The sequence below is a fragment of the Haliotis asinina genome, chromosome 7 (genome assembly GCF_037392515.1).
Source record: "Haliotis asinina isolate JCU_RB_2024 chromosome 7, JCU_Hal_asi_v2, whole genome shotgun sequence".
NCBI classification, from domain to species: Eukaryota; Metazoa; Mollusca; class Gastropoda; order Lepetellida; family Haliotidae; genus Haliotis; species Haliotis asinina.
Genome location: NC_090286.1, coordinates 39,428,193 through 39,453,205, shown reverse-complemented (window position 1 = coordinate 39,453,205; position 25,013 = coordinate 39,428,193). Strand labels below are relative to the sequence as shown.

Below are 25,013 nucleotides of genomic sequence, written 5' to 3'. Positions count from 1 at the left end.
CCTCACTTATATCTGACTGTTGTCTGTAAATAATTTAACATGGACCAGGTAATTCAGTGATTAACATCAAACTAGAATAGCTATGTATGTTTTGAAACTGATGATAAGGTTGGTTAGAGTTCATTAGGACCATGTACGGCAAGCGGCCTTTGTACTGTTGTGGGGAATCAAACCCGGGTCTTTGGCATGATGAGCAAACGCTTTGACCACTGGGCTACCCCACCACCCCAAGTCAGAAAGGGTAATAAAACATCATTAGTCTGCTGATGATATTAATTATTTATTATACACTGGTGTCTTTCATTTAATAAATCATTATGCTTAGTGGAATGTTTCTTTTTGTGATTTATTGCCGTGCTTGAATACATACACTTTTGTCCAGGAAAGTATTATGAGTATTTGAGTGAGTGCGTGAGTGAGTTTAGGTTTATGCCGCACTCAGCAATGGTCCAGCTATATGGTGGCCGTCTGTAAATAATCGAGTTTGGCCACACAATCCAGTGATCAACAACATGAGCATCGATCTGTGCAGTTGGGAACCGATGACATGTGCGAACCTGACCACCCGATCCCGTTAGTCGCCTCCTACGACAAGCATAGTTGCCTTCTAGAGGCAACCATGGGGTGCTGAAGGTCTATTCTACCCCGGGACCTTCACGGGTCTATGAGTATTTGAATTATCAGTTGAAGTGAAGCAACGTTGGGCTCGGAGAGTCCTTCGATGGGTGACCGTGTTTAGCAGCTTGACTCCTGTGAGATTTTAAGACACACAACGAAGCACACGTCACATGTGGTCTCACCTCAGGCAAGTGAGTTTTTTTGCGGCTGTAAACTGTGTACCCAGGCCTCCTTCACAAAACACTAAGGTGATCGTAAGTCACTCAAGTAACCTTAGTGCAGTGTTAAAGAATGTGGGTTAAGGTAAACCTTAGCAAAGATTGCTTCGTGAAATGACACCCTGGTATGATACGTTGGTAGTCTGAATTTGAACCTTGAGCGCCTGACAGGCGACAGGCTGAATACATAGGGACTCCATAGGGAGTGTTCTGTACTCGTGGACCTAGGGTGATGTCAGCGATTTGAGCACGCAATGTACATGAATAAATGCGCAATATCGATGAATTATTATTATGTTTTACAGATTAAAGATAATATGCAGCAGAGAGGGTTCGGGTGATCCCGTCACAGTCAGGCTGGTAAGGCTCAGCTCAGGGCCTTTGCTACCTCTACACGCAGCCCTGACAGCAATTGAGACTTCTCCCAGTTGAACCCATGAAGAACCTTTCGGATATTATGAAGGCTCCCCAACACTGAAGCCCTCTGCATTAACTAGATTGTCAGAAGGCTAGCTCAAGGTGGAGAATCAGGGCACTCTCCTTACCTGCGCCAAGAGATCAGGAGGTACCAAACCAAGAGCACCGAGAGCAATACATTTTAAAGGCAGTGTATTCATATTTAGCATGCTTTTCCTGAATCTTGTCAATCACATTGCTGTCAAAAGGGACAGAAAATTCAATAATATAAATAATTTCATTGGTTTTTATCAAAAAGGACACGATCAGGTTTGTTGGCTGGAATTCGTTTCAGGCTGTATCTTGGCCTATACCAGAGAAGTTTAAAAGCATCATTTTCCAGGACGCCTTGGGCATGTTCAGGGTCGTACCATGGATGGACCTCGGGGTGAAAGCCACATGCATGACGGAGACGATAGTAAAAGCAGCGAGCCAGGCCATCATATCTTTTAAGATATGCTGTTTGTGCCAAGGAAGGGCATCCACTGACAAGGTGTTTGACAGTCTCTGTAAATTCATTGCAAAGACGACATTTCAAGTTAACATTTTGATTAAGAATCACATTTTGACGATTGCGAGTGGGAAGTGACTGGTCCTGATCAGCTGTTCTATTCCACACACTGCATGTACACATGATGCAATGGCTTCTCACACAGCTTCTCCACAAAGGACCGACTCTGGGCAGACTCAGTGAAGGACTTCATCTGTTTTACTCCCATCGCTGTACCGCCCAGCAGTAGATCGCCATCAACAAAATCAACCACAAAGTTCTGATTGTGTCCAACAACCTTGGCACGCTTTAAATAGCTGTGGAATCCCTTGCCTTCATCATCAGTCTTGACATGCATCGCCAGAGGATCATCAGATGAATAAATATATGCCAAAGTACACAATAAAATTCTATCATGAAGAGCCTCTACATTAATCAAACCCCCGACATTCAGAATTGATGGCATATATAAACGATTAAGAGAAGAAAGAGGATGGTTGGCCTTGTTATCGGACATGATCCTTCTGTTCTGAACGGGCGGTTAAGATTCTGGATATCTTGTTTGGTCCAATCAACTACTCCAAAGAAATACGAGAGGACTGGCACTGCGAGTACATCTCAAGCTGAGTCGACCAGCAACTCATTAAAGACTTAAGTATATCAGAAGTCGCTCGGGGAGGTCAATACACTGCAGCGATTTCAGAATCCATTCGTCAGGGACAGAGTCATAATGCTTTTTGTGCTCAGTCCAGCACATTGAGAGGTTGCGCTTTAGCCTTTCCCAAAATCATTTTTTGTGCAAGAAATTGATCCTTGCACCCGCAACACCCCTTTCTCGCTCCCTTTAGACTAACAGCTAGTCTCTGAAATGAACATATTTTACTGAAAAACGTTCATAGGGAAAAAATAATATAAGAAAATGGAGTCCTGAGACTTTCTTCATTTTCAGTTTGAAGCTATGAAAATCTTGACTTGCCACATTTTCTAGACTTGCTTGGGCTCTCTTGGATATATATACTTCAGGGTCTGTACGACAGACTACGCTCCCTTCTGCTGTCTGTAAATCACTTCATTGGAAGAGCAGTAGGATGACACGAGGTTTATCAAACACTCTGTGATTAATTTGTTTCATGTATTTAAACATGTGATAGGGCGGAAGTTTTTGGGATCAGCCAAGTGTCTTCAGATGCGAACTTTGCTGAACCTTTGGAGGAACATCACATGTGTTTGGACACAGGGAAACAGTTTCCAGTAGCGGTTTCGAATACCATACGGAGCCGTATTAGATTTGGATTTTTAAAATTACATTTTTCAGGCGAACAAACGACCTAGTTATTTTCTCATGCATTGCATGGTTGTAATCACTGACCCGTGGTGCCTCAAGGTTACAGTTGCTTGGAACCTTTCATTGGCATCCATGGGAGGCCGTTTATCATGCTCACCATCACCACGTTTTTTAAGTTGCCTGTAGAATTGCTTTCACTATTTCTAAAATAATTATTTTGTTTGATGAGTTTGTTTTTCGTTTCCCATTTTTCTGTATTTCAGTCCAAACTTTTATTTTTGCCATAATGGAATCGACAATTTGGAGAAGTACCCTTTCTTTCGCTGTTTTGTACTGTAATTTTAATTTTCTCCAAATTGCCTTTTGCCGTTAAGACATGGGATTTCTGCCGGTGATCTTAACTTCGGGCACAGCTCTATCCAGGAAATGAGTTTTCTAGATTCTGTTAATTTTACTTGAAACTGATTTTTCTTTGGTTCATTGTTCTTAGTATTGGAAGATTTTTCTTTGGAGGTTCTTCCACGGCTCGAGCGGCAGCATAGAAACAACAATTAACTTCATGTATTGAACAGTCCGCAGGAAGTTTCATTGAAAATTTAATAAATCAATTTCATGTTTGGGTGAGTGAGTTTTATGCCGCATTCAGCAATATTCCAACTATATGGTGGTGGTCTGTAAATTATCAAGTCTGGACCAGACAATCCAGTGATTAACAGCATGTGCATCGATCTGCGCATTTACGAGCCGATGACATGCGTCAACCACTGGCAAGCTGTAGCGCCAATGGGTTGCTAAGCATGGAGAAAATGACCAGTTTTTTTTACATGGGAACGAAACGAGCAAAGGTTGGCCTTCCTTATTAAACATGGGTCAGGACATCTGAGAGCACAATCTCCTTAGTTGGACTTAAAATGTTGAATAAAACATATTTAACGTGAGTAATTGTTCAATATGGGGTTGGAAATGTGAGAGCACATCCCGGTGAAAAAAATGGGTGTATACCTTTGGTGGCGCAATTTTATTTGGATATCAAAAATATTTTTCGAACCGAAGCGAGAAGGGTGCGTTGCCAACCTTTGCTCGCTTCGCTCGCGTGTAAGAAAACTGGTCATTTTCTCTATGCTGAGCAACCCATACAGTTTGCCTGTGGTTCAGTTCATGGAATAAAATTCCCCTATCTAGGCCCACCACGGAGAGGCGAAATGCTCAGCAACCCATGCAGTTTGCCGGTGGTTCAGTTCAGGGACAAAAATCCCCAATATAGGCACACCACGAAGCAGCGAACATCAACAGGCCCTTATTACTGTTTTACAGATTACTATAGAATTGCAGCAGAGAGGGTTTGGGTGATCCCGGCAGTCAGGTTGGTAAGGCTCATCAGCTCAGGGCTCTTGCCCCCTATATACGCAGCCCAGATACCGAATGGGACTTCTCCCAGGAAGCGCTTCCCAGTCGAACCCACCAAGGACTTTTCGGGGAATGTGTCGACTCCTCAACGCTATAGCCTTCTGCATTACCCGGAGTGTGAGAAGGGCTTTGATCGGAGGTTCCAAACCAAATACACGGAAAATAATGGGAGCCTGACGACAGTCTCCTTGGGATGCAAGCGAGACGTTTCAAATCCGAGGTCCGCATACTTAGCATGCTTTTTCCAGAATCTTGCCATTCACACTGCTGTCAAAAGGGACAGAAAATTCAATGAAACCGTGGGTATTTGAACAAACTACATTCTTCATTCAGTAATACACTTTTAACTGTTTCAATGTTTTCTTGTTAACCAAATCACGGTCTCGGGTACCAGCACTACGTTCCAGTATCAGTTTCTTTAAACTGAATCCTGCAATGTCAACTGCTTGGGAACAATTAATGGTCAGTCATTGCAAAAAAACTGTCATGACAACAGCATCTCGTGGATTGTGTCTTCCATGTCCCTCCACAGTAAGGGCACACGTTGAGGTTACTTCACATGCACAATGCTCCAGACAGCTGCAGTGTCCAAGGACACAGGTGGTCATGCATTACAAACAAACGATACCTTATAAAGTATTTATTTACAATACATTCATAAAACTTGTACCTGAAGGACAAGTGTGACCGATTTGAGTGTTTCATGAAGACATTCTGATGTGAAAACAATGAGACAGATTTATGTACACAATGACTGTGTTGTGAGCTAAATAATGAAATGTATGAACTGACAATATTTTTCTTTGGCTCTGAACATTAGTTCTATAGCAAGGAAAGGGGCAACCTGTCATGACTGACTCAATAAGTTTTGAAACTAAAATGAGATTATAAGAAAGACGAAATCATACTAAGCTTTCCATGTGAATACAAATTTTTATAGATAACAAAAAGAGCCTTAGGCTTTCATTTCGTTTAGTCATTTTGGTTTAGCAAGGGAAAGCGTTACGACTTAGCCTACATTACCCATCATTTCATGTAGGTGAAAGGTAACTGTGCTGTAAGGTCACTGTATTGACTACAGACTCTAAACTCTGCGGAATATGAACGAGAATCAGTGATCCTAATCCACACCTGAACATTCCCATATATATTGGGGACCTTACTCTGCACAGCAAATTCTGGCATCAATCTTCTAAACGATGCATTAATAATGCACAAACAGGATAAAATAAGATAGTCAAAATAACATCAAATAAATATGTTATTTTAATATTTGAATTAAAGCCCAACAACTGTATTCATCATATGTTACTGTTCCCATCTGTCAAAATTTCAGGTTGCCTCCTTGACTTCTAACACTGTCAATCTGTAATGTTCTTCACAAATCAAATGCAGTTCCCTCCTTGGAAAGTCTTAAAAAACTTTAACCTGGCAACCTGCTAATACTTACTAATACATATAACCACCTACCACAAAAAAATTCTGAAAAGAAATTATTCCACTATAAAAATAATTAAGTAACAAAACAAATGTATGATGGTGAAAAGTGTACTAGTTACATCTGACCATTCATAAGCACAGGTGTTCTTTTCTGTTCCTGTTTTGCTTGCAGCTAATTCTCTATATGTAGTTCAATTACATAAAAAATGTACATTTCTCCACTTTCTGTATTATTCCATGACAACACTGATGACAAGGCCTTCATGGCTGACACTTTCAATAAGTTATTGCTAAGTAAGACACACGATTTAGCCAACATGAACGCCAAAAATATAGGAGAAATATTAAAACTATCAATTGAGAACAAATCACTATATTCTTCGTTATATGCAGGATAGATTGGAAGGTTACATTTTATGACCAGCTAAGGTCTCTTCAGGACACAGTAAAGGACTACAATCAGCAGTCAGTAATGAAATCATATCAACAAATCTGAAGGTTTAATAGGTAAGTTCTATCACTGAAAATTTTAAATGCTCAGGCCATTGAATACCTGTAACCCATCATAACATATAGTAAAGAACTTCTGACATGTGGGAAAGTTATGTCAATCGTACTAAGACTGAAAAAATGAAATCATATAATGGTGATACAAGATCTAGTGTTGATGAAATAACATGACACCTTCAAATGAGTGGGGAATTAATGTGATCTTACTACTGAGTTTCATTCACAGGATTTCAGCAAAATCTAAGGATCGGAAAGAAATGGACATACACAGGATTTCATATCATTACCTCTTCCACACACTGTATTGATGAGAATGGGTATGAACAGCAAAATGGCCACAGAACAAGACAGCAAACAAATTACAAGTTTTCCTTATAAGTAAAGAACATCAATGTGATTAAGGCATTTCAATCCAGAAGTCAACTGTCGGAAGTGCAACAGTGACCACCAGAAATTGTGTCAAACATGGTAAATGCACTGCATCATCACAGAGTGTAGTACAAAAGCACAGTTATGTCACAATACACTGGCAGGACAGAAAAATGCCCAACTTTGTTCTGATTACAAAAACATGCTAAAAAACAATATGTGATTTCTCATTTCCTAAATATTCCTTAATGATTAATTGCAAAAGCATGCAAATGACTGGACAATACAAAATATATTAGTCACCTTCTTATGAAGTATTGTCATATCAAAGAAAACATACCTAGATGAATCGTTGTTTCTGCAAACAACTCATAATACATACAGTTAGCCACTAATCATAACTGATCTATAAAGAGTGAAAGTATATTGGTTCTAATGGTGAAAAAAACCCCCTAAAATTCAATTCTTGGTGTAAATCATAAGGCAGACTTGGCATGTGTAAGTGTATCCCTTCAGAATCTCTGTTTTACAAAATTTTCATAAATTCCTATTTGGGATTAGAAGCAGTTATCAACAGTTCAGATTTATCAACGGTTCCAGAACAGACTATCTAAATATGGTGTACAAAGATCTACACGAGATCTACTCAAGTGTAACTTGCATCACAATTACCTTAAGAAACAAATCACAAAAGCACAGACATAATTTGGTTAATAGAAACAGAAATAATTCTCTTTCACTTTCCAATACAAACTTGGACATTTCACATGTGCAAAGGTACTCGGAAACATTTTTCCAAATACATGCGTTGGTTTGACAGCACTTGTTCACCACTAACAATTTTCATAAATGCACTGATGTATTTAACAGTATCACTAGCAGATCTATGAGACAACTGTGGATGAGAGATTTGCATATGGATGAGAAGAATGGACAGTATATCATACAAAATGATAAAGACATTTCTATTTTGTTCAGATCAGTATACATTCACCCTCCATTATTCTTTCTTTCATCAACATACCATGTGATCCACCATGCTACAAGACAGGAATATCTCCACACAAGTATTGATTTTGGCATCAATACGTGCCTCTTTCATAAGATTTTTCTTCTTTAACATTCTTGGCATTTCCACAGAAATACTGAATACTGTACCAGTTTAACATTGCCCTTTGTATCCATGTCTACACAATATTCTGACCACATTTGGGTAGTAACATTGCTGAACACATCTCAAGGTTATCCCTCACTCACACAACCCCATGAGCATAAACACAAAGCTTTACAGAACCCTTCTTTGTATGAAAGGATCTCTCCACATACCATCATCGACGGTCTCGATGACGTCTGTCCCTCTCACGCGACCTGTCTCTATCATGATCCCTTTCTCGATCACGGTCACGATCCCTGTCTCGTTCCCGATCTCGACTACTGCCAAGTGTGCCATGACTTGTGCGCCGAAGAAACTCATTGACTTCTCTCTCATACTGTGAACAAAAAATGCAGGAATAACACCAGCTACCCCACAGTGTAATACTACATCATAACACTAACTTTCCTACAGTATATTATATCAAATAATAACACTAACTTTCCTGCAGTGTAATAGCAAATAATACAAATAATTACTTCCCTACATGGTAATACTGAAGAATAAAACAAACATGCCTATTATGAAATATTAAATAACACAAACTTCCCAATTGTGTGCTATTAAATTATAACACCAACTTCCCTATTGTGTAATATCAAAATATTGTATACCTGGTGCATGGACAAATAGTTTGTAGTTTCATCAGCTGTTCAGTTGTACTGTAAAATGCATTTACAACAAACATGCTTATAACAAACCGATGGATGTAAATTATTCTTATCCAAACCACTTGTGCATATCTTAGTAGAAATTGGTGATCAGTATGAGTTTGTTATATTTGTAGTTAACTTTATATCAAATTTTACAAAGATGTTTCATGAATCACTTGCTAGTAACCATCTTGTAAAATTGCTAGTTGTCCAAATATCCTGTTGGTTCACATGAACTAGCACAATTACTGCTTATAGAGTACTGCTATGACCACTTGTGGGAAAAATACATAAATGAAAATAAATACCGAGCGTTTATCAGGTTCTCTGCCATCCCTCCGCTGTCTGTTCATGGACATATCTCCATAGTTGGGGCCTGACATGAAGTCCCTGGGAGCACGGTTGTCATAGTGGGTGGTGTATGATGGTGGTGGCTCGAAGTAGCCAGGGGGCTGCATTTTAAAATACAAACAGTTGCTCAGTTGTACCTACCATCAAGTGAACGTTGAAAACTCCTACAAGAAAGGTATACCTGGCAATCGTGGCAACATAACAGGGCATTTGTTTCCACTCGTCAATGAACATTTGAGAAACTTAATGTAGGATGAAAACATGAACCAAATCCTAAGACTTTTACCAGTTTGTGTGAATGCTACAAGCACATGGTGGTGCAGGATGAATAGTCCAAACCAATGATCATGTTATCATCTTCAGACAGAGGGATGCAACTTTAAACAGTGCATTGCAACACACTGGACAACTAGCTGACCGTGGTCCAAACACTTGTTGAAGGCATATGTTATTTTGTACAAGTGCCCATGCGAAGTAACAGTGGTGCAAAGACCATATTCAGGGTAAATTTCGGGTTCCAACATCCAAAACAGCAAATTGAAGCACAACTACACAGACCTGTGCTTAAGGACAAAGGGACTTCCTCCTATTTAGTAAAGAGGGTAAACTCGAAGAGCACTAACTTTCGATGACTTCCTTGATTTTAACAAAAATGGGAACCAGAAGACCCTCTTGTTCCAGTGACTGAAGTAATGGCTTACCGGTGGACCATACGGTGCCATGGGAGGAACAGGAGGTCGGTTGTGGGCAAACTCTCTCATGTAGTCACTGTATGACTGAAATAGTAGTTCATATTGGATATCCTTATAAACGAACATACTGAAGAAAATGATTCAATCATACAGACCAGAAATTAAAATTCAGATTGTGTCAAGTTAGTAATCAAGTTCATAATTTAACCATATTCTCAAACAGAAATGCTTCTTTACCCCATTTAAGAAGGTTTCTCGTCGAACACCTGGAAAGCCACGAGGTCCTCTGAAAACAAAACAAATGTTTACAAATCATGACCTTACTCACCAGCTACCAACAATTTCCATTTACATATTTCTTCTAAGCTTACAAAGGTTATTACAGTACCATGTATAATAACAAGCCCTCTGGGAAAGCCAACAATAGTCACTTTACTAAATGGACACTATGCAACTTTCAGGAGTATGAAAATATATGCGAACATGCATGTTCATATTCATGAAAGTTGTGCTTAACATCCTCATAATTTTACCTCAGCAAAACACACAGAAAGACGTACAAAAGAATGGACTGCTCAGAGCTAACAGTGAGCAAGTGAGCAAGTGAGCAAGTTTAGTTTTCTGCTGCACTGGGCTACCCCACCAACCTAAGTCAGAAAGGGTAATAAAACATCATTAGTCTGCTGATGATATTAATTATTTATTATACACTGGTGTCCTTCATTTAATAAACCATTATGCTTAGTGGAATGATTCTTTTTGTGATATATTGCCATGCATGAAAACATACTTTTTTGTCGAGTACAAGTATTATATTTGAGTGAGTGAGTGCATGAGTGAGTTTAGTTTTATGCTGCACTCAGCAATGTTCCAGCTATATGGCGGCGGTCTGTAAATAATTGAGTCTGGACCACACAATCCAGTGGTCAACAGCATGTGCACCGATCTGCCCAATTGGGAACCAATAAGACATCAATGAAGTCAGCGAACCTGACCATCCAATTCCGTTAGTTGCCTCTTACGACAAGCACAGTCGCCTTTTATGGCAAGCATGGGTTGCTGAAGGCCCATTCTAACCCGGACCATAACAGGTCGCTCAAAAATATGAAGTCCATTTGCTTAAACATCAGTGCAACGCATGAGTCAGCTGAGCCTGGCTATTTTTGCCCTACTAAAGTCTTAAGCCCGTTTTTAACACATAAGCTATGATCAAAGTTAAGAATTATTAGGGCTACAATGTTTCTAGAACAAGGGCCTATGTGATGGAAATGGTGTAATGTCGAGAGGGCAAAGTCAGAAAATACTTTAACCACTGGGCTATGTGGATGTGAACCAGGCCCACTGGCAATATATGTGACCCAATGAAAAAATGAAGACTCTCCTTTACCATCCAGTTCTGTTATGGCACTAACCCAAAACAGCTCAAGTACTGCAAAATATTCTTTTTCCAAATCATGCTGAACTAATGTTTTTCACTCATGTCATTGTAGTGAAAGATGTAAGGAGAGAGAGAGAGAAAGGGAAAAGATATGCCATACCTATCCATTCTTTTGTCTTTGAAAAATCCTGAAATCAAGAAAATATAGCACTTGTGATAGTTACCATATACTTCTGTGGGGTATAACTTGTAACAAAACACCATTAAAAAAACCAAGGCCTGACCACTTAAATCAAAAGTAAAGTTCAAACGTAACAGGAATCATGAAGCAAGATATATTTTAAATAAAAAAATATATCAAACCTGAAGTAAAAAACAATACAATACAAATGACCTTTTTAAAAAAACAACTGAAAATATTTTCTTGATGGAAATTTTTCTATGACTTGCAACATCAATCACATGCAGGGAAAGCATGCTAATACAGGATAACCACATAATCATCATCATCACCATGATACAACTGATTTTGAATTTTGTCTCGGCCATCCATTTTGATGGGTTCACCATATTGTCTATAAACATTATTCCACATGGTTTACTGCCCTCATGGTAATGACAACTAACCATCTCTGCCACCAAAGTCACCTCTGCTTCTCTTGTTTCGAGGTCCTTCATAAAAATTCTCTCGACTGTGTCGTCGCCGCCTGCAAGTCAAGGTGAGCCACATTTCATTTCTACTCTGAATACGGCTCCATGTTACAAAGTTTATTTGAATAATACATCACTGTTACATCATCACCTTACTGCCAGTTTGTAAAGTGTACTGTGTTTTATGGGACTCTCCACTGCATGTTCTGTACGAGAGAGTAGGTTCTGTTTGACACTGCTTTGAACAGTATTCTGGTCAAGTCATGATGTTGTTTAGTAGGTCAGGGGAGAGGTATAGAAATTCTTATTTCTTGTGAATGGCACACACATTCTTTTTCTATTATTATGAGAATCAAACCAACATGTTTAAAGTAAGAATACATGATTGTATTTTTTCCGCCCCAAGTTTAAACAGACAGCAAGTTAACTATCTTCTACAAAATTTGGAAGACTTTCCAAGTTTATTGAAAACAAAATCTTCTGAAGTGATGGCACCGATGAGGCAGTAAAAGTCCATGTTCTTATGTCAATACACTGAACGTAAATCCATTGAAAAAAATACCATAAAGCTGAACCAGTAGATACATCAACATTATTACAGATATTTGGTGTAACCACAATCACTGATTAATTGAGTAGTTTTACATTACACTCAGCAATATTCAAGCTACATGACAGTAATCAGAAAATATTTAAGTCTGAAACAGACAATCCAGCGAAAGAGCATTCCACTGGACATTGTTTTGCATTCTTCAAGTGTGTATCTGGCCATAATTTGTCATAATAGTACTCATCTTACTTAAAAATAACACAGTTATCTTGCTTTTGTTTAGATGTTCACTGTATTTTTAATCAGAAAAAGACCTTGTTAAACTCACTCTCCAACAAATGTTTCTTTTGGACAAAATCAAATAGTACTACTTAGCGGTCTTAGTTCTTTTTTTTGTAAGTACTTGTGCACAAATTATCAATAGTCATCACTGTGCTTCATCCTTCCACAAATACACTGATAGATAATCATAGTCTATCATAGTTTCCATGCTGCTGGGCATGCAGTGACTTACAGACTCTTTCGTACTGTTCAATATTTGGTGGCACAAATGATAACGGTGAAATTGTAAATTTTACTTTCTACCTGAACAAGAGTTGTTGCTTTAAAAAAAATTAGGTCTTAGACATTTTTCATTAACAAATTTAAATATACAAGAGATGTATGGCCTTAATACTGAGTCCTTTACCAAAGTCCAAATAATTGTACCTTGATTATCTGAACTAAATGAAATGATATTCAAACACAGGGTACCATTAGGATCTTAAGTAATCAACATTTACTGAGCACTCATGCTAACATGCCATTGGACAACTGCTCTTGTAGTGGGGAGAGGGAGAGAGAGGAGAAAGAAGAAAAGCAAAACTAATTCCACTGGAACCAGTAACCTTCCTGAGAAAGACAATGGTGTGACTGATCCAAAATATGGCCCAAACACCTTCTTCTTTCTTTATGAAAGCCCTGAAACCCATAAGCTACGTTGTACAGCGTTCACAAATAGTGTCTGACCCTCTGACAAATCTGGCAGATTCGCCAGTGGTCAGATAGAAATCACCAACCCACCAGCCCCAATGTCTGACAGAATATTTCACAATGTCTTTGTATGAAGTTGGTAACTGTGGCATGTGACACTTGTTTGCTGTCTAGGAATCGTATGTTTGTTATCATATAGTGTTAAAAATTTCAATGCCAATTACAAGAAATGTGAAATCTGAAATGTTTGTTTAAAACTATTTTGTGGGTCCTGTGAATTTTCATTGGGTCAGACAGACATTTGAAACTTACATGACCCAAATTCCTGTCACTTTGAAACACCATCGTGAGCACTGTTGTAGGTTCAATGAAGAGATAATCAGAAATTTAGAAATGACCTTGACCTTCAATGAGGCTCACTCAACGTTTCTCAACAAAATATATCTTACCACTACCTATCTCATCTTAAACAGAGTCTATGACTGTGAAAGCAACTTTGACCTTTTATCTCCAAAAGTTTTTTTGGGTGATGGAGTGAGTATGGTTTTAGGCAGCTTTTAGCAAAATTCCAGCAGTAGAAAAGACCATTATTTTGTGATATACACAACATTCTTAATTCATGATCAATGGTTCAACTGTCAGGATGAATCTCAAAAAATTGTTCATCAAAATATACAGACAACTTAAAACCTCTACAGAAATAGGCATGTAGATGTGGCCAATATCTTAAAAGTAACTTTCTTTGGGACACTGACTTTCTACCAAGGTCAATCAAGACCTCTCACAAATTAACGTGCTTCAGGAGCGAATGATCATAGCTCACTTGACCTCCAGCTTTTCTTGAGGATATGACCTTCATATGTGACAAGCCATAACAAATTCCAACAACCGAAAAGGAAAATATTAGACATATCCCCGCATCAGTGAAGACCCCTGCGGCCTAATTACCCAGTCTGAGTAAATTTGTCTCAGCATTATCTGATACAGGACTTACACTGCTAAAGAGTACACCAACTTACGTTTGTTGCCACTCACTCAAACAATAGTGATGCTGTTTTTAATAACAGAGCCATGAGTTCTTGATGCATATTCTGATCTTGTGCTATGAATGTTGAAGGTTCAGCCCCTCCTCATGCCATGGTGCAATGATATGCCATGAACACGGTCACAGGACCCTTTTTTTTAACTGACCATTTTCAAAATGAAAACAAATGAAAATAGTCAATCAACATTCACTGTGCCTTAAAACAACAAAAGTAGATATGGGGATTTGAGAGGGGGAGGGATGGGGCGCGGGTTGTTGTTGCAAGTTATTATTCTACAACTATAATGAAAAAATTTGATAAAAAAGATATTACCTATGGAGACAAAAACAAAATATCGGTTGGTAGAACTTAATTTCCCGCTTATTTGTCTTGGCTAACAAATACTGTCTGGTTAGTTGTCCTCAGATTTTGTTTTGTTAAATTGGTTCTCAAGCTCATGTATGGCCTGAGCAGATAATGGTCATGATCAAATGCTCTGATCTTAGTGATCGATGCAGTTATTAGGATGTACCTTCAGGATGTTGAGCTATGTACAAGATAACATTATAACACCAGATGCCCCATCAGGCAAAACTAATACAGCATTACATAAATACTGTACTAATCTACAGTGATCCATCCATAGATAAAGCTCTAGCCTTCAAGTCTGCCATTCTGTTGATATTTAGGTGTGCTCTTGGGATAAGATTACTACACTGAAACAAAATGTGGTGTTTTTTTAAAATCTATCTTCAAATGAACAAAATAAAATGAAGCTATTAGCAATATCAAGGTGGGGAACACCAGTTATGGGCACTGTACCCATGTGGGGACTGGAACCTGGGTCTCTGGTGTGGCGAGTGACCATAAGGCAACCCCATCACTCCGAAGCAAGATAAAGTATTTGGTAATAAAGACAGCAGAGACTGGTAATGCCAACTACAATGGCAGCAACTTGTCAAAAGGTTTAAGCTTCAGTCTGAATTACCCATCTGTGTCAAAACAGTTGTAAAGTTTAATACAATGAATTGTTCTTGCATTTTCCTCTAATGTTGTTAAAGTTATCATTAACATCATAATAATTAACAATTATGGCTGAAACTTCTGGGTCACTCAGGCATGCAGTCATTACTGAAAACATGAGCCCTTACATTGTTCTTAACATCATTTTCAATGGATTTTAGTGTCAGTGTATGGACAATTGTCAGACAGGCATGCTACCCCTGTTGGTAAAGATACCATCTGGACTTATATGCTGATCAGTGTGGTTGTTTGGCTATGATTTTGATAACAGTTCCAAACACAAGTATCTTCTGGTCTTAAAATACAAACAAAAAACAAACTCATCCATGATCCATGTTATCTATGTGTGCGCCATGTAGATTTTTAGAGGTGAGATCTGTTAATGTCTGGGTTGTTTTCCTTTGTGTGTTCCTTTCCAATGTTGGCTCATATATATTAAGTAATCAATATTTATTGAGCACTCATGCTAACAGGTCATTGGACAGCATCAATGAATGCAGCAGCCAGTCACAATGTCAACATGGTCCACCGATTTCCATAATGAACTCTGTAATTGTGTAAACTGTATGAATATTATCTGAGTCGTTGAGTGCTGTTGGTAGAGTTAAAACACATATAAGTGATGTCCCAGCACATTCATAGACCAAACCACACTTCTGATAAGTAACTTGGTACATGAATAAAAACATGTGCTCATCATGTTAAACAGTGTATATTACGTGAGTGTAAATGGTAAACTTGATGCCATCTTTGTGTTACATTATGAAAGGCACAAACATAATTGTATGTCCAAAACAGCAAATGCTGCACAGGAAGGTGACATGATGTAACACAACAAACCTTCACCGTCTGCCTTTTGAAGATTGGGGAAAATGCTTTCATTTTCTTGTACTTAAAACTGCAACAAATAGTTAAAGTACACATACCCGAATCTGGCACTCGTACATCGGCAAGCAGGAAACATCTCGAATTAACACAGCTCATCCCAGACACGGGGAGTCCCATGTGATTAAAAACTTGGTCCCGTATCGATTTGACAGATAGTCCATTATCACACTTATATTAGTCCCAATTAAAGCTTAATATGAAGAAGACGATAGGTCCCTTTTTTCTATTACCGATAGGACACTTGGCTCTCAACCAACAGCCCTCATTTTTAGTCCATTCTGGTTGCAAGAACAGGGACGCTACCAGGAACATCCAGACTTAAGCCACATACAACAATTGTCCACATGAGTGGCTAGGTGAACTCACCATCCCTATTTTTGTGTTATTAACAAAGCAATGCATCCCCCATGGTAAGTCCATAAGGCACAATGGGAAGTGCACTGCATGCTTGGGTGGTATTTAGTCCATATGGGGAGCCGGAATCTTCTCTGGCTAACACTTAAACTTCAGCACAGCATTTTTGGAAAACCATTCGCAGGTTTGGATTTGGCTTTTTGGAAGCTTTAATTGGATATTTCTTGCAGGCATATTCTAAAAGACCTTGACGGACGAGATGAAAGATCCACACCTCTTGATTAGAGAGGCACTGGAAGGCACAAATTCTGGAAATCTTCATTGCTGGTTTTACCAGTTCCACAATTTGGAACTTCTACCCTGTAATGAGCCTTACAGGAATTTTAGTTAAAAACGACAACTTTTAAGTCCATTGGTACTTACCACCCACCCTAATGCCCACCCAAACAGATCTTGCTTTTTTTAAAGAAAGAGACAGTTCATAACCTTACACTCCCCAATGCAGACCTCTCTTGCTTTAGGGAGCAAGTTGGAATTAGAAATGATAAATATCACCACTGTATCCATATTGAAAGGAAAAACACTCATGTAAGTCCTCTTCCTCCACTATGTGAAGTCTGTGGCAATGTTATAGGTCCTAACCTAGCCATGTCGTTGAAGCGCGGATTCCTTGGTCTGTCGCGGGGTCTCTCCGGACGCACAAGAGGACGGGATCTCCGAGCTTTGCGCACTATTGAACTGATGTCCAGCTTGTTGTCTGGTGGAAACATCTTGCACAGGGCTTCACCACATCGGGGTTCAATTTCCTGAAACGTATTACCAACAGTAGTATTTGTAGAATGACTAGGACACAAAATACGAATGCACATACTTAGTGATGTAAATACAAGTACATGCATGGCAGCTTAAATCTGTAAGGACTAATGCCTGTCATATAATGTTGAGATACACCGCCTCAGTAAAACATGGATATCCTGCAATATCCCTTATCTACGCAAAGATAGAGACTGTGCTGGCTTGTATATGTTGTATTCTCTCAATACTGAGCACCAGGTTGGGTAGTGACAAGTACCATCTTCCAACAAAATATGGTATGATAATGGTCAAATCATGGCCCTGGTGCTCCCTGGACTGATGTACTGTAGTTTCAGAAAATGTTCATATCCAGTTCTGACGCTCACCTGGCCATCTCTTCCTATTTTCACAGGCTTGTTGTCATTCCAGGAGTTGTGAAGATGAGCTGCCTTTGTAAAAGGCAGTTCTCGTCTGAAATACATTCAAATGTGTAGTTGCAAACCTCAAATCACACACATGTAGTTTTGCTGGAGTTAATAAATATGAACTTATAATTCTGCCTTGTGTTGATTTTTTAAAATCCAACGAAACTCAACATTTTCATTCGTATTTTAAGGTACAATAATTTAAGACTTGAGACATCAATGGTGCACTCAATGTCAACATCATACATCCACATCAGCATAGCTCTTACCTCCCAACCCAGTCTAGTTTGAAGACAGCACTTAGTGCACGGGCACTCATCCCTGGGGGTAGAACCCATCTGATAGGAGGGTGGTCCTTGGTCGATTCCTCACCAATACGAGCAAACCCTTAAATATGTCATGATCTTTGTTCAACAAAAACTATTGCAATTACAGAATAAATGTAGTAGAAAGTGTGGGCAGTTTTCGAATAGACAAATAATTCTAAATCATGTAGTTCTAAATAAGGCAAGTGCATTCAACAGCCTTAAAGGTCAGTAAATTTGAAGTCTGTTGCAATCATAGTGTTTATCATTTGAACACTCAAAACCTATTTTAATTGAGGCTTGAATTCATCCCCAAAAATGTTACAGGCTAGCAATACTAACCTTGGAATTTGCCGCTCTCTTTCACCGAGAAGATGAGTATTACATTATTACATTCCTGAAGAACAAGTAACTCAATCAATACAAACATTCCGCACACACAGACAATGATATATGATGCAGTCGTGAGCCTTCTCAGTAAGATTATGTTCTGAGTTCTCAACCCAGGAGTCTGGGTACAATTTAACTTGTGGTTCAAAGATACAGAAGGGTTCCTACTTTAACCTGGAAAATACGGAGTGAATTTATTTTTACACCACACTAAGCAATATTTCAGCTACATGGTGGCAGTCTGTAAATAACTGAGTCTGGACTGGAGAACCCCATGATCAAAGCATGATCAAGTCAGCAAGTCTGACAATCCGATCATGAAAGTCGCTTCTAGTTTTAACCCAGACATGTACATGTACTATGTAAGCAAGTTAATGAAGAAACAAGATAATTGCATCAAATAATTTGGACAAAGGATATTAAATGATAAACATCAGGCCTCTAAAAAACCTACATTATACACTGAGTGATTCTTGACATCTTACAAAATCAAATATGCACAGACTTACCCTGTAAGCTTGGTTGAGCTTGGCTTCATTTTGAGGTGGTGTTGACCACACACCCTTTGCTTTGGCGAGAGCTACATTCTCATGGTTGTTACTCTTGATAAGGAAATACCTGGCACCTTTGAAGAGGTACTTCACCTTGCTGGCATATCCTGTAACAAGTGGATCTCTGCCTTATAGTTACTACCAGAAACTGTCATACAACATATCTTGGACGTAATCAGGTAGCACTGGCTAATCCTAAAAGGTCACATGCAACCAAAAAAATCAAACATAATTAAAACACATTTATCACTTATTCATGACATATAATATACATTGCTGCTTTAAAAAAAACCAAATAAACAAAATTATAAGCGTACAATCGCGATTCAAAAGTGCAATATTTTGCACTTGGGCTTACGTCCCCCGAAACGAAGCCCTCGGGAGACAGAACCCAGTCATAGCGGTTGGATATGCACTCAAGTGTAACGACGGCTTCCGATTGGCTGTTTTATTTGCTGACATGTTGAGGGTTCATTGTGTGTACAGAAAGATGATCTGTTTGATGGGCATTTTAGAAGTATAGCCAGTCACAAGAAAGTAAGATTCTTTATGGATAACAACTTCTTTTTGTGTACTTAATGTGTCGCTTCAGTATGGATTCATATACTGTTGTCAAGCAAAATCATATACACGAAAAGAAGTCGTTATCCATGAAGAATGTATATAGAGATGTTGGGTTTAGAAAATACATGTTCTCTGAATTTGCACTCGATCCAATCAAAAATCATGTCAGTAGAGATGGTAAACTACTGCGTGGCTGGAATCTGTCATTCATCCAAGTACAAAGCAGGACTTGAAACTGACTAGAGTTTGCACCAGTTCCCGTCAGATCCAGTCATCCGAAAAAAATGAATGTAGTTTGTTTGCAACCCACAGACATAAAAACATGTCATGTGTATCGCACGTGCCTAATTACATAATGTGGCAGAGACGGGACTCGGGTGCACGAGTCATAAATCAACTTATTTTCTTTATGTCGTATAGTCTGATAGGTGTTAAGTTCAAATTGCACGTGGTCAATGATTGAAGTTGTGTATTGCATGTTGTCTTTAGCCGACAGGCAGACAGACATATAGGTGTGAATAAACCAGACACTGAGCTTTCTCTGTGACAGAGACTGCTTACCACAATCAACAAGTTGTTTTATGTGACGAGTAGATTATTTACTTGTTTGTGTACACAACCAAGATTAGACTACTGCTCACGACCTCAAACGCTGGGCATGCATACTGTTTCAAGCTCCGCGAACCTATTCACTGCGCATGCATAATGGACGCAGCGCAGCACAGCTTTTGAAACCAGTTTTCCCCCCCGTGCTGGGGGGAATTTAGTGAAACGTTTTCTTTTCATCACGTTTTTTTCAACTTAATAGGTTTTTTATGATTTGTTTCGGTAAGTGCACAACGAAAGGTACCAGAACCTGCAAAGTTGTGTTTTACATTGCATGTGACCTTTAATCCTAAATGATATTTTGTTTAAAACCATGCATCTCATAACCTGTGTACCATGACATACTCCACTGTTTTTAATCCACAAGAATATTCTTATTCATTCAAGAGAACACACTTATCCTTATGTACCTCTACACATCTACAGATTTACTGACTGTAAATATCTTGCTTTGGCATCAAACCACTAACACCCTCAACCATTTTGGGCATGATAATAAGTATGTGCATCTTTTGCCATGTCTATTTCACCAATAGAGGAGGACTTACTTCGTCTTTCTGTCTCGCTGTCACTCTTGCCTCCCTCTCCACTCTTCACACTCTTCTCATCATCATCTTCACTCTCTTCACTGGCATCAGTGATATCATTTTCCTCACTCTCTTCACTCTGTCGGTCCCACTCAATGGGGGATATCTCTCTCTGGCGCTTCTTCTTCCCTCCATGTTTGGGCTTCTTCTTCTTTGGACTGGTCTCACCATCTGATACAGGAAATGTGTAATACTGAAGTTGCAAACTGACATAACACTTACTTGCATGAATCACATTTCTTAGATCAATCATGTCGACATGATCCCTAGCATAATTTTCACTCTAATTTTGTTAATATTAACAGACTATAGTAACACTTCATCACCAATATTTCTTCCTAATTCATGCTTCATGAAAACTCAAAGAAAGTGACAACTATCAATTAAAGACATTCCTATCATTTGAGACTTCCAACTAAAGAATATACAATGTCAACACACAAACAGTGAGTGAGTTCGGTTTATGCTGCTTTAAGCAATATTCCTGCAAAACCAGAAATGGGCTTCACACACTGTACCCATGTAGGGAATCATGATACAAGCCAACAGCTTTAACAACCTGGCTACTCCACTGCCCTAACACACAAAGATACTGCCTCACAAACTATGGAAACAAAATGCTCATGTTTTGCCTCTACTTCATTTAGTGATCTTCATGTGATAACATTCTCTCCCTCATCCTTCAAATAGCAAGGTTAACAATCTCCTCACCAGTGTTAGGTTCACTGTCACTAGCTGCGGACTCCTCTCCAGTGCTGCCAGTCTCACTACGGGTGTCGTAGCCATGATTATCCATGGTCTCACCACCCTGGCGAAGTTCCTCAGATTCTTCCGCACTGAGACTCAGATGTATGCGATCTTCCGAATCGTCTCCCTGACCCTCTTCCCTCGACTCGTCGCCACCTATGTCGTCTTCCTCAACTGGATCTGCTATGATGAAAGAAGAATAAATATTAGATCTGTTAGCACTATTAGATCAGGTTTGCATTCATTTAAAACAATTTGGGTTAATTACATCAAACATTAATATATTAACATAAATACCTTTTAAAGGAGTCTACATCCTTTGGATCCATATTCAATGTTCAGTATGATGTTCAGAATAATTATCAGAAGGCATACAATCAGTTCACAGATGGGACACAAGGGCCTTTTCACAGAAGGAACCACATACAAGATTTACCTTGCTTAACCTTTGTTAGAACTTCTTTCTTTTGCTTAAGCTTCACCACTTTCTTCACAACTTTAGTTTTGGGTCTTTCAACCTTAGCAACCTTTTCTGGCACCTCAGCTGAAACAAGGTGAAATGGGGTTTAATGTTTGTGCTTGAGAATATCTTGCTCATATGACGATGTTCATCACCTTTATGTGTGTGTATGTGTTGCTGCTTGTACTAGACCAGACTTGCTCTGTTTTTCTGTGCTGTCTCAATAAGATATCATACCCCAGTTACTGAATACCCCACTCATACACATTATACAGACTCAGAGCCAACCAGTTCTTTGTACACCCACTAATGCAAAGCGCCAGACAGGGACCAACAAGTACCATATTTAAAGTCTTTTGACATGACATGACTGAGGTGCGAACCTGCAACCTTCTGCTCTTCAGGCAGAAGCTCTTACCACCACACCATGGAGGCAGTTTCCTTTTACAACGAACTATTACTTCCTGCAACTTAATCATCACGCCATTAGAAGGCGGGCCACAGTGTTTATGGGCAAGGTATCACCTAACATTCCACTGTCATAACCTCTATCGTCAGCAGCTTCTTCGAAGAAATGGTAGTCATTTGATAATTCATGATAAAAAAAGAGAAGTAATGTTTCACAGCACTGATAACTCATACCTAAGGAGGGAAATGACTTTCTTTGCATGTTAAATACTGCTTCTATTATGGGGTAGCACCTTAAGCAAATCATGGCAACATTATTTGCTTACCTGCAAGATCTCCCTGGTCTGATTTTTTTGACACCAGAGGTCTCTCAGTTGGAGCTGATTTTCTCTTTACAGTTTTGGTCGGAGCTGTCTTTGAAGGTGTGACTGATTTCTTCACAGCAGAATTAGCAGACCCTTCCTTCTTCACAACTGCTTTCTTCACCACTTTTTTGGTAGTTGGTTTGGATTTGGCAACTGTCCTTTTTACAACTGTTTTCTTCTTTGTCTGATCTGCTTTAACAATCGTTTTCTCTTCTACTGCAATTTCAGATGCCTCTGCAGGATGAATAGGTCAATATTTAATGTGTACACAAGTGCCAATTAAACAGAGTGAATAAAATACTTCAAAATATCAAATCCATCCATGTTAAAAGACACTTGGAAAGAGCATTAAGTAAAATATTTGTATTTCAACTAGTCACAGTCACAGCTTTCCAACAAATCAGCTTATGACGAGACACAGCCACTAAGCCTAGAAAACTGAAAATGACTGATGACAAAAGAATATGACATCTACCATACTACCCTTTCAATGTTTCATAGGTTCAAATCATCATGGTCTTTTTCCACCTGCAACCATAGCTTAAGGAGAGAAACATCTCATTACCTTTTTCTTGGTTTATTTCTGCTGTTAGTTCATCCTCTCCTGCATTACCATCAAGGTCAAGGATGTCGTCCAGGACATTTACGAAGCTATCGCCACCTGCAAATTAAGTTAAATCATGAAATGAAATAATGAAATAAACCTATCAACCCAGATGAGAGAGTCAATCAGTTTAGCTTTACGTTGATTTTAGCAATATTCCAGCGATATTCGACTTGTGTAAATTCAGATGAAATACACCCACCCACATGAAAAACATTTGTCAGTTGTTCATGTTGTGGGAGCGTCTAAATGTAACACTTTTTGAAAGTCATTTTCCAGACAAAGATCCCAACAAAGGATGTGTTGGGACAAGCAGAATGTAAAACCTAGATCAAGTATTCATATGAAGTTTATCAGGGCTTTTACAAATAAAACGGATCATGTATACTTCACATGTTGAAACTAAATCTTAATACTGAAGACTTGTTATTTCTGTGAATAGAACTGTTCAGTTAGGTAAGCATAACTCTACAACTGAAACCAATAGTCCAAACAGAATGCAAAGATGTGCATCTCTTGAGTAAGACAAATAACGAACTTCCAGAAAGCTTAACATCTGGTATTGTGATTATACTTACACAAATTGTTATTAATTATGACTCAGTTATGTTTATACTAATTTGTCATCTACTATTTGTGCTAATGATGCAAACTATTCAGCTATAAGTATCGTCCATGACACTGCTTACACTGATTTTTCACAATTCAACAAGCTTATGCATGTAGACTGCTAAACGTGCTTAAAATGTATGTCAAGAACTAATAGGATTAGTGTAAGAGTAGCATGATTAGGCACTAAGATGAAATCGTGGATCTGGTTAACCAACACAAACCATGTTTGTCGTTTCTCAATTTTTAAACAAGGTGTTATTTCTTTGGGACATCGTCGGGCCAGTAGGTAATGCTTACGGTCGTTCACAGTGGTTTCCATGATTGTTCGGTTGAATAATGTAGGTCGTCTTAAAGTTCTAAATAGTTTTAGATGCTTTACCGAACGAATCATATCACTTCAATGTCTCTCAAAAGTTATTTTGTTGAGGGCATGTCCTTGGAATACTGGATGCCGAGAAATGCATTGCAGCAACTATCCTGAAAGACAACTCCTGACACATAATGAGACTGCGTAAAAAGACGTTTGTGAATCACAATGTTCAAGGTAAAACCCTCGATGGTTTCACTATATGACAAACTGAACAATAAATATAGTTGAAATGCTTTAAATCACACGACGAATAATGTGATTAAAGATTAAGTTGGAAATTAGCACTAAACGTTCTAAGGATAATTCGGTACCTTTTGTATCCACGTCTCGAGTTCCGTCTGAGCTCATAATGAGCTTTTCATCAACGTTTAACGTTTATCTTCGTTGACTACCTACACAAACGATAATAAATCACTTGTTGTGGTTTTCAACTATATTATTCGTCGACAAATCGATTCCAACTATTACAAAGCAAACATGGCGGCTACATATCTTCGAGTCGAACACTGCGCATCTTCCGCCCCCGTGAGCAGTCGGAAAATCTCGTGTGATAAACTATGTTGCTCAGCAGTTCCGATTGTAACACGTGCGTTTGAATTTTCAAAGGAAAATAGACCACAGCATTACAAGTCAGATTCTGTTTGAATTAATGAATGGTAATAAAACAAAACTAGTCTCAATTCTTTTGAAAATAAGCGCAACAAAAAGTTTTGTCACGTCATATTTTTTACTATTTATATA

General features: G+C 38.7%; 1 protein-coding gene across 3 annotated transcripts; it reads right to left on the bottom strand.

Moving 5' to 3' along the window:
• Positions 1-5,101: 5,101 nt before the first annotated feature.
• On the bottom strand, positions 5,102-24,787 carry LOC137290268 (YTH domain-containing protein 1-like). 3 transcript variants are annotated; one of them, XM_067821053.1, is made up of 17 exons: positions 24,584-24,787; positions 23,252-23,347; positions 22,648-22,920; positions 21,890-21,997; positions 21,418-21,636; positions 20,668-20,877; positions 18,908-19,056; positions 18,351-18,405; positions 17,973-18,090; positions 17,665-17,749; positions 17,126-17,289; positions 11,648-11,727; positions 11,181-11,208; positions 9,880-9,928; positions 9,652-9,726; positions 8,908-9,051; positions 5,102-8,283 (listed from the first exon to the last, which is right to left on the bottom strand). In XM_067821053.1, exons 1-17 carry the CDS (start codon positions 24,618-24,620, stop codon positions 8,122-8,124), a joined length of 2,052 nt encoding a protein of 683 aa, XP_067677154.1. In that variant the 5' UTR covers positions 24,621-24,787; the 3' UTR covers positions 5,102-8,121. The 3 variants fall into 3 exon arrangements, with proteins under 3 accessions (XP_067677154.1, XP_067677156.1, XP_067677155.1); XM_067821055.1 differs by having other exon boundaries at positions 11,669-11,727; XM_067821054.1 differs by having other exon boundaries at positions 21,418-21,633.
• Between the last annotated feature and the right edge of the window lie 226 nt (positions 24,788-25,013).